This window comes from Heterocephalus glaber, unplaced genomic scaffold (assembly GCF_053883595.1).
Source record: "Heterocephalus glaber isolate CG9 unplaced genomic scaffold, H.glaber_assembly_v1.0 deba00000071, whole genome shotgun sequence".
Classification (NCBI taxonomy): Eukaryota; Metazoa; Chordata; class Mammalia; order Rodentia; family Bathyergidae; genus Heterocephalus; species Heterocephalus glaber.
The window spans coordinates 2,615,848-2,626,498 of NW_028258137.1; the positions used below are offsets into that span (position 1 = coordinate 2,615,848).

General features: G+C 60.1%; 1 protein-coding gene across 1 annotated transcript; it reads left to right on the forward strand.

Annotated features, from left to right (window-relative positions):
• Positions 1-4,968: 4,968 nt before the first annotated feature.
• On the forward strand, positions 4,969-10,079 carry Foxl1 (forkhead box L1). Its single transcript, XM_004842758.3, has one exon. The coding sequence runs from the start codon at positions 7,187-7,189 to the stop codon at positions 8,225-8,227; it is 1,041 nt and encodes a 346-aa protein (XP_004842815.1). The 5' UTR covers positions 4,969-7,186; the 3' UTR covers positions 8,228-10,079.
• Positions 10,080-10,651: the final 572 nt, after the last annotated feature.

Genomic DNA, 10,651 nt, shown 5'->3' on the forward strand with positions numbered 1-10,651 from the left:
GTCCTGCAAAAACTAATTTATGATGGTTTTGTAGTTTTATATTTTATCAACCTTTTCAAGACGGTAAATAACAGGGAGATTATGATTTTTTCCTGTGTTGATATCTCATCTTAATTTTTGATGACAACACAGCATTTGTAGACTGTGGCTGGGGGAATGTCTCTTATCTGTTTCACTGGCTGAAATCTACAACTCCTGTGGCCTCCCTGTGTGAATTTTGGGGCCTCAGTGGCACCAAAGGCCCCCCCCACCAGGTGGGCCAGGCTTTGCTGCCCTGCAGGTCTTTGTGGATTAAACATTCGGCAACTCAACTCGATTTTGCCAAAGGTGATGCTGCTTGGTGCAGTGGCCCCCAGCACAGTCTGGGTGTTCTCATGGTTGTTAAAACAGCATTTTTATCTCTACGCAGTGCAGAAACAGATCAGGGAAATCTGAAGTGTAGTAATTCTGCCCACACGTGCAACTCGATGCTTTCGCTCTTCGGCCCGGAGGTAGCATGGTTAAGACATAAAGGGTTCGTTTTGTTCCTTTCAGTAACTGTGGAGCCCAGGACTTGACGCAGGGCAGGCCAGGCCGGCTGGCGGTGTCCTGCGTGCAGGCGGCAGGACCGAGCTAAGAGAGGAGGTCCCGCCTGCACCCGAAGGTGGCCTGCACTCTGGGCCCCTCCACTCGCTTTTGCTCCTGTCCAGTTCTGGCCTTCGTCCAGGAGAGAAGGGCTGTTCTAGACTGAGTTGGCACGAGCTCCAGATGTTGCAGAGAACTCCTGGAAAGTTTGCCCTCTTCTTGCGACGTGGATACCTGGGCCCTATGACAAGGAGGCCTGGGAGCCTTCTGCAGCAGGAGGCCAGGGTGTGGGGAGGACCCCAGTGCTGTGACTGAAACACACCAGCTTTCTCAGCTTTGGGAAGACTTCTTAGAGGAGGCCCTGCCTGAAGAGGGGGCTGGGGACAGTCCCACCCCACACCTGGAGGGCTTGGTGGGGGTCCTTCTGCTCCCCTGGGAACGCCAGCGACTCTGGCTGGTATTTGAGGCTTTACCCAGGCCGATAGTGTGCATAGAGTGGAAAACTGCCCCTCTGTCCCTGGGTGTGTCTGGCTGGCCTTGGGACTTTCCTGGGGATCCCAGGCTTTCTCACGTTAAGGGACTCTGGGTGTGGAGGGTGCGGGTAAGCGCCAAACGCTGAGTCCAGCATGTTGCGCCTGCCCTGGAGGCTGGGCTCAGCCTGGGGCTCCCGACTCCCGGAAGCTCAGGCCTTGGGCCTAGCAGCTTATTGTCTCTGCTCCCCGAGTAGTTAGTATCGCGACATCTGCCACATCTGCAGTGCATACTGTGCTCAGCACCCCAGCACCCACGGCGCAGTCCAGTGCCTCTCTAGGGGATGCTGGCAGGAGCCCGGCGCCCCACACAGACTGTGCTGGGCACACAGGTCCCCTCACCACCTCCTCCTCGGGGGAAAGAAGGGCCAGGATGGAAGGGCCCTTCAGTCCACCCAAACTCTGCAAACTCGGTTTGCCGGAAGCGGTGTTCCATGACCACCCAGTAAGAAGACAGTGCTGGGTAGATGGCAAACACCGAAAATAAAATGAAAGCGACTCCAACGCCACCCAGAGAGGGCTTCTCTAAGGTTCACCTTGAGGGAGCTGCTGGCTGTGACTGCCCAGAGTCTGGCTGTGATGGATGCTCCTGGAACCCCCACTCTCCCAGCCCCCCGGGGTGGTGGCGGCAGCACAGCCACAGCGGCAGCGGCTGTTCCATGGCTTCCGGTCAGGCTCTGAGGCTGCACCCCAACCCAGGTGTGCAGAAAGAGGGACCGCCAGGGTCGTGCTGTGCGGACCTCCAAGGACCTTCGGGTCTGCAGCTAGGTGGTCTGCACTGCCCTGGCTCGGGTGCCTGTCCTCAGCCATACAAACCCTTCATGACTTGTGTCCTGAGTCGCCCGGGCACTGGAGGAGGGGTTCATTCGAAGACCCTGTCTGCCCGCACAAAGAATCAATCTCCCCTTTCCGACACCCTTTTACGGTGACCACAGCCACCCTGCCCTTCCACATGGCCCTGGCCGGGGGGGGGGGGCTCATGGTGGATCCCGCTCTCCCCCCCTCCACCCCAAAAGAAATGAAGATCAGAAGGGAGAGGAGAGGAAAAAGAGGCTCATAAACCCTTTGGGGTCCTCTCCTCCTCATTCCCCACCACGGCCTGGGGGCTGCTGCCAGCACTGTGCCCTGGAGGACCGAAAGGAAAGGAAAGTGGTTCCCAGCCCCCCAGGAGTCCCATCCCCTCTCCCAAATCCAAGAAAGGGGAGGGGTTGGGGCAGGGGTATCAGACGGGAATTACCGTTACCCAAAATCTCAAGGTCTTCAGAAAGCACTGGGGTCTCCAGCCTGGGAACCAAGTCCTCTATGGGTGTCTAGGTAAGCAGGGGTTTGTGGTGCTATGCCTTAGCGGCAGCTCTGCTAGGGATACACAGCGGGTGCAGGTGAGGGGGGCAGGCTGGGCCAGGGCCACTGAGGGCTGTCTGCCCTGCCCTGCCCTGCCCTCCGGAGTGCTTTCTGACACCACATACTTGAAATGCTTTCCAAAACTTCCCAGAGAACCGTTCCCTGTCCGCCTCTGTCTTGCATGGCCTCAGCTCACCAAGGCGTTTGAAATGTTTGCTTTTTGACACAGGCATGCAAGGAAGGGGTGGAAAGTGTCAGGGCAGTCAGAAGGCTGGCCACCACCATCCTAGCCCCTCCATCCCTCCTCGTGCACAGCAGCTGTGCCTGGGAAGACACCACGCACCTTTAACGCGTGCCAGGCTGCTCTGGACGTTTTCAACACCCCTGCTCTACAGGAAGGAGAGCAGAGAGGAAGCCATGTCTGCTGTGGAGTTGGGTCTCTGGTGTCTGGGAGCTGGGCTGTCCCAGGTGTCAGGCTCCTGGGACTTCTTCCTGGGGGCAGGTATGGAAGGCTGGAGCTGAGGGCCGACAAGGGTGCTGGCCCCCTGCTGTCTCCAAAAATGGAGCCTGGTAGCAGAAGGCTTCTGTGCTGTCCTGGGGTGCAGCTCTGTGCTGGGACCCCAGTCCTCCCTAGGAGGTCCCAGTGGCCGGAGAGCCCCCTCTGACCCAGCATAGCTGTGGCCCTGTGGCCCCAAGCCTCCCCCTGGCTTGTGTTACTTCCCAGGTGACCCCTCCCCAGCCGAGGATGTGTCTGAGGTTCCATCCGCAGGCCGTACTCACTCAGGGCCTTGCAAAAGCCAAGTGGGGGCTTCCTGTGACTGCCCCCACTACCCTAAGCTCTCCTGGCCAGTTTCTCAGTGGGAAAATAAGAGGATGGTGGAGTGGGTGGGGATTGGGGGCCCTGACACAGCGTCTGTGCACAGCAGGGAGCCTGGGGTTTTGCTGGAACTGGCTCCTCTACCAGGCCCAGGCCCGAGCCGGGCAGGGCAGTGCCCATTTGGAGCCTTTCAGTCATTTCTGGGAACAAGGTGGGCTATAAATAAGTGCGTCTCTTGGAAAGGCCTGCCCAGCCCTGCTTCCACCCACCAGGCTGGGCAGCCCTTGCTTCCTTCTGGTCCGACCTTCACCACCTGCAGCCAGCGCAGGAAGCCTTCTCTCTCTTTCCAGAGCAGGAGGGGCAGGGAGAGAGAGGGACTCTGGGATTGTAAGGGAGGATGGGGGACCCCCCCAGTCTCCCAGCTCTGGGCCTGTCCACACCTGTCCACACCGTGGTCTACTCCTCCGGTCCATCAGCCTCTCCGACTGAGCACCTGCTTCTGGAGGAAGCCTGTGGGTTCCGATCCCTGCTCTGTTCTTGGAGCTCCCTGGTCCAGCCTCAGTTTCCTCATCTGTAAAGTGGGTGGATCCTGCCTTTGAGGGAGGCTGTGAGGGTTGGGGAGAGGGGTCCCGCCAGTCCCTGTGGCCCACTGGGGAGCGGCCTCAGCGTGCTTGTCTTGTCTCTGGCACACTTCCTCAGGGAGACCCAGGCTCACTTCCGGCCTCAGGTTCTGGCTGCAGAATGGGACCGAGGACACTGTCGGCGCCTTAGAGCCCCCGCGGTTCGGTTCGGTCAGCGACGCTCATCTCCCTCCAGGGTTCTGGCGCCCTCTCCTCTCCCTACCCTGCTCTTCTCACACACACGCCCGCTGCGTTTTCGTGTTGTGTCCGACTGGGCAACCGCCTTCGGTTCGCAGGGAGAGGGACGTAGACCTCTGGGAGGCGAGGTCGAGGGCCACTGGCCGCCTGCCCCTCACTTTCCGGAGTGGACGCGGGGCGGTGGGCGGAGCTCGGCCCTGGCCCTCCCCGCTTCCCAGGCCGCTCTTCCCCTCCTCCGGCGGAGCGCATATCCGCTCAGTCCCTAGAGGAGACGCGGACCGTGCCGTCTGCCCTCGGCCCACGCTGAGCCCCTGTCTGCCAGCCCCAGGGTCGGGTCATCACCGTGCCCTGGGCCGGCGGAGGCCTCAGGGCTCCCGCTCGCAACCGCTGGCTTCGGAGACGCCGCCCGGTGCGATCTGGGGACCCGGGACCGCGAGGAGCTGTCCGCGTCCCTGTCTGGCGCGGGGACACCCACGCAGCTCCGGTCGCCCAGGCGCGGCGGCCCCCTGCGGCCTCCTCCGCCCGCCGCGGCCCGCAGCTTCCGCACGGGGGCGCATCCGCTCCTGCTCGAGGCCCGACCCGGCTCCCCGGAAACGTGGAACTGTGCCCGACGGGGCGGCTCCCGACTTCGCCCCTCCCGGGCTCGGGCTCAAATTACAAACTCCCCACCTGGGAACCGGGACGAGCCCAGCCGACCCGCGGGGTTCAGGCTGAGCTCCGGGCTGGACCTCCCAGCCTTGCCCAGCCCTGCGGACGCGGGGCAGCGCGCGCTTCCACGCTGCTGACGGAGCTCGGGTGCCCGGGTCGCCCCTTCACAGGCAACCCGCCCACTCGCCGCGCGGGTCCGCCCGCGTCCCGCCCCCGCCCCCGCCTGAATCGGACTGTGTATCTTTGCTCCTTTCAAGCTCGGATTTGCCTTAGAGTTTGCAAGATGCGCCTGGACCACGCGCGTTCCCGAGAGTCAGGGCCGTGCGTGCTGGAGGCACCCGGCGAGCCCTGGGAGGGCTGCGTGGCGCAGAGGTGAGGGAGAGGTGGCAGCGTGATGCCAGTTTATCCAGGGGCCTGGATCTATCTGAGCGGGAGCAGAGGCTGGGAGCTGGGTCCCTCTACACCAGGGCTCGCTGGAGGCGTCGATGTGGAGCGCCCGGATGACCTCGGTGTCTCTGGAGCAAAGGCAGGGGCACCAAGGCCCCTTTTCTGCCCTAGGGTTGAAAGGGGTGCAGCGATGGGGTTCCCGAGAGGACAGCGCCCCGCTCCATCCCGGCCAGGTCGGGGCATCTCCAGGACTGGCCAGGGGCCAGTGGTGCTCTTGGCCAAAGTTAGAAACGAGCGCCTTCCGGGGAGACCTGGAGGGCCTCTCGGGCCGGGCCTGCGCCCCAGGCAAGGCCTGCACCCAAACCGGCTTTGCGACCCCAATTGCAGCTTCCTTTTTGGTATTTCAAACGTGCCCTCTTCCCAGCTGTCTGTGGCTTCCAAGGGCCGGGCTTTGGAGCCCCACACACTTCGTTGCTTTCTAGACTCCTCACCTGGGAGTGGGAGGCCGCCTGAGCAGCGCAGGAGCCCCAGCCTGGCAACCCTGACAGCGGCTGGCGGTCAGAGCACCTGTAGTCCTCTGCAGTCCTCCCCAGTCCTCTCCAGCAGGGCTGGCCCTGGCCACTTCTACGCCCACCTCCTACCTCACCCCTCCCTCTGGTCTTCGGCATCCCTCCACTTTGCACGAAACGAAGCACTAATTCAGTTATCCGCCGTGTTCTCTTTTTCCTTTAAAAGAATACTCCGCAGATCAGAAACCTAAGTGGTCACGCTATATGCCCAGCCCCCGCCTTGGTGGAGAGGGGGAGGGGACAGCTTGGTGGGGTCAATAGCACGCAGGATTTTCGATTCAGAGTGCAATGTGTGCTAAATGTAAAGCAAAACCGGAGTGGGGGTACTTGCACCCTAGGGCGGGTGTGGGGGGCCGTCGGGCTTCCCAAATGCTTAATGTAATCACGGGCCAGCTGCGTGCACTTGTAAAGTTGTTATAACCCCCTCCTTGTTATAAACAGGAAAGCACAGAATATAAAGCAAAAGACCAGCATTCACAAATACCCGCCCTCCCCTGCCAGCTGCCAAATTCCCCTTTTACGGTGCTCCTAGCTGGCGACCTTGACTTCACCGGAGACCTTCTGCTGCCCTCAGCTCACCACACGGGCTCATTCGAAGCCTTTCTCCAGGGAGCTATGGACCAGGTGCCCAGGGCCCTCGGCACCCCTCCCAGAGAGGCTGGGCTCCTGGGTCCACCCCTCCCCTGGTCCCTGGGCCCGCTGGGCATCTGGGGCCCTGCAGAGTGCCTGCCTGGGACAGGGTGACGGTGTGACGACCCAGAATCTCTCCAGGGAGGGCTTCTCATCAGGCAAAAAACCTTCTCTCCTCCCTCTCACCAGGGGATAAAATGTTTCCAGGATACCCGCTTCCCGCTCCCCCCCAAGCTTTTCTCCAGTCTCCCTCTAGCTGGGGAAGAAGAAAAGACCTTTTGTGGGGGCTCTGGGTTCAGGGGCTCCCCCAGCCAGCAGTAGAAGGCAGCCTGGGTTCCCTGCCCCCAGCTCCATCCCTCCTTCCTGGCCGCGGGAGCTGAGGGAGCGCAGATCCTGCCTGCTGACTGTGTGTGCTCACAGCGTCAAGGGGTGGACGTGATATTTCAAACATCAGATCAGTGCGTTTATATATTGGGTGCCCGGAAATTTTTCCAAATAAACACAGCTTGATTCAACTTGGGTGGGCGGACTTATCAACAGACTAATTCTATAAACAAATGAAGGAATAGCCCCGAAAACCATTGGCTGGTATCAAAAAGACACGTGGAGGGAAAAGCTTGGAGTTTTTCAGCAATGAAATTTTAATTAATGTGGGTGGGCTGAGAACATAACGACTGTTTATCATAGACAATTTATTTTCCAGGGCTAAGTCAACATATAATAGCAAACTTACAACAATTATTTAACATTTTTAAAGCCATGAAGAAGGGACAGAGCGCGCAGCGGCTGGGGAGAGCGGCAGAGCGCAGGGCAGAGGCACGGAGGGCTCCCGGGAGGGCCCTGGCGCGGCGCGGGCCCTAAGCTCCAGCGGGTTCGCTCAGCATGAGCCACCTCTTTGGTCCCCCGGTGCCAGCTCTGGCCGCCTCATCCATGCTCTATCTGTACGGCCCGGAAAGGCCCGGGCTGCCCCTGGCCTTCGCCCCTGCGGCCGCTCTGGCTGCCTCGGGCAGGGCAGAGCCACCCCAAAAGCCGCCTTACAGCTACATCGCGCTCATCACCATGGCGATCCAGGACGCGCCCCAGCAGAGGGTCACACTGAACGGCATCTACCAGTTCATCATGGACCGCTTCCCCTTCTACCACGACAACAGGCAGGGCTGGCAGAACTCCATCCGCCACAACCTCTCGCTCAACGAGTGCTTCGTCAAGGTGCCACGCGAGAAGGGGCGGCCGGGCAAGGGCAGCTACTGGACGCTGGACCCTCGCTGCCTGGATATGTTCGAGAACGGGAACTACCGGCGCCGGAAGAGGAAGCCCAAGCCCGGAGCCGGGGCCCCGGAGGCCAAACGGGCCCGCGCGGAGCTGCAGGAACGCGGCGCGGAGGCGCAGCTGCCCGTGGGGAGCGGGGAGGGGCGTGCGGGCGCCAGGACCCCCGGCCACCAGGCGGCCGCCGCGCGCCCCTCGACCCCCGGGGAGAGCCGCTCTCCGCCGGCGCCCCTGCGCCGGCCGGGGCCCAAGTTCGAGGACGAGGACGCGGGCAACGCAGCGCAGGGAGCAGCAACCACGGCGGCTTGCGTGGCAGCGCCAGCGCGCACGGAGGACGACCCGGGGTCCCCTCCGCGCCCCGCCTCCCGCAGCTCCCCGAAGAGCACTGACAGGTCCGCGAGCTTCAGCATCGATAGCATCCTGGCGGGAAGGCAGGGCCAGAAGCCGGCCGGAGGGAGTGAGGGCCTGGGGGCCGCCAAGCCGGGGCCCGGAGCTCTGGGCTCCTCGCTCCTGGCCGCCTCCTCGGGACTCCGGCCGCCTTTCAACGCCTCCCTCATGCTCGATCCGCACGTCCAGGGCGGATTCTTCCAGCTGGGGATCCCTTTCCTCACCTACTTCCCTCTGCAGCTTCCTGACCCCGCGCTCCCCTTCCAGTAGAGCCGGCAGCCCGCGGCGGCTCTTTCCCTGGCCTCGTCGGGCCCTCGGAGCCGCGGCCAGACTCCCGGAGAGGAATGAGCTTCGATGGGTCCACGCTGGGTTCCGGGCAGCGCCGCTGCGGCGAGTGGGCGCGCTCCTTCGGAGGGACTTGCCCAGCAGGCAGCGGCTTCTGGATTGCGAAGACCCCTCCCGGGCGACCTGGGCGCCCAGGCGGCCACCGGAGCCGGCGCAGGAGAATTCCCTGCCCTTAAGGGCAACTGAAGGTTGATCCGCGCCTGCACCGGCCCAGGCCCAGGCCGACCCGAGGGTGGGACCCACAGCCCTGGGGGTCTTTTCCACCGGAAGCGCAGGGTTACCCTCGCGTTCAGTCTGCAGCCCTTAGAGGCCTGGGTCCCCTTTGCGGACGAGCGCGGGTTGGTGGGAGGATCGGGGGCGTAGGCCTGGTTAGCATTTCCGACCAGCGTTAGGTAGAAACCAAGAAACCACCGCCAGTGCAGTAGTGTTTTACATAGAGAAGTTTCTTCGTGATTTCTTTCTGGACAGTAAAAGCAACAGGGGTTACTCTTTGCCTCAATGCTCAGCTCTTTTTCCTGTAATGCCCGACAGCTTCTATAAGGCACAGCCTGTGTAACTCAGCGTCTTGTCGCGTTGTGATGTCAGTGCCATGCCCCCTGCGCCTGTTCCTGGAGAGCCCACACCCCAGCTTTTGCTTTAGGGAATCAGAAGATTTCAGGGGAGCCGGGGAGCCGGGGAGGGTGTGGGGAAGGACACAGGCACGTCACAGTTTTGATTTCCAGGATTTATCAAGATCTAGGTCTGGTTTTTACAACATTTTCCAGAATCATGTAATGAAGGACCTCATTTAGTTACAAAAATGGAGTGAAACACAAAAAGCAGATGGAGAGTGGGGTGGGTTAATGTTGGGGGGAGCCAGGGAACTGGCTGAGGTGTAGGGTGGATGGGGTTCCTCCTTGCAAGCCCCAAGCAGGCCTGGAGGCCGACCTTAAACCCCGGGGAGTCTGCAGCTGGGATCTGAGTCAGAAATGGTGATGTTCACGTCCAGGCCACGGAAAGCTGTGGGGAATCCTCCCTGACTGTGGCGTGTCTTCTGGAACGAGCTCCTGAGCTCTGAAGTTTGCTTTCCTGAACCCCAGAGGAGCCTTCATTGTATCTGGTGTAGGAGAAGCATAAAACATCGCGAGTTCTTGGGCTTCCAATAACTGTTTAAGTACTTCCTGGGACATGCATGAAAATGCTTGTGGGCTTTAGATCAAGAAGGCCTGCCACTAGGCCTGTTGGCAAGGAAGCTGCAGGCAGGGAGGCATCGCACCTGCAGGCACAGAGGGGCCTTCTGAGAATTGGCCCTGCAGCCACACTGAGCCGAGGGCTGCTGACCGGACACTGTCTGGAATGGGGAGGACTCTGCCCAGACCAGTGGGAAGGCTTTGGCGGGCTTAGGGTGAGGGGTTTAGGGAGCTCTGCTGAGACCCCACCGGTGAGGCCCAGGCCCAGTGTAATCCACGTGAAATGTAGCAGAAGGGCCGTTGCTGGGTGTTCTGTTATCCTAAACCCCCAGCCTCTGTGAATAAAGTTGTTCTTCCATTAACCTCTCAGTGACTGGTCCAGTGGATTCCTGGGGGGAAATAAACAAACAGAGGGATGGGGTAGAGGGCCTGGGATTATGTTTGAGACTCAGGTCTGGGAGGCTCTGGCTTCTCAGGGTGGAGCCAGGGCCTCAGTGCCGGGAGGGCCCGGGTGTCAGAGGAGGGTGCAGCATTCTGCTGGGTCGGATGTTTTCGTGTTTTCCTTTTCCATTTTTGATATACTGTCTTGTTTGGGGGGGTGGTTGGTACCGAGGATCAAACTCAGGACCTTTTGCTTTCAAGGCAGGCAGTGGAACCACTGAGCTAAATCCCCAGCTCTATCCTTGTTTTTTAGAGAAGCAAATAATTGAATGCTACTATTTTAAAAAGATAATGTTGTAGAGTTATAATTCAAAAAGTATGAGCTTTATTTGTAAGGCACAGAAAGCTGCCAGAACATGTATCTCCTTTGTACGTTCATACCTACATAAGGAGAAATTCTGTCTAATCCCTACTTTCATCAGGTTTAGAAACTGAAAGAAATGGACAGTGTGGATTGCAGTGCTACACACTTCTGAGCATATTTCTTCTTAGTGAAGAAAAAGAGATGCCTTCCATCTTCACGTCTAAGTCCCTGTAATTACCCACTGCCTCAGCCTCGTGGATCGAGACCAAGAAGTGGTCTCTACTCTTAATTAAAACAAAGTCTCTGCTCTACGGGGGCAAACTGGAAGCAAGCTTGTTTTCCTCTGTTGGAATCGGAAGGTGCTTTCTCCTGCTGAGTGCGTGGGTCAGACTGTGGGGCATGACATGCGTTACCAATTAGTAAGCGTGTATACAC

Coding starts and splice junctions, on each gene's coding strand:
- Foxl1 (XM_004842758.3), top strand. CDS start 7,187: ATGAGCCACCTCTTTGGTCCCCCGGTGCCAGCTCTGGCCGCCTCATCC.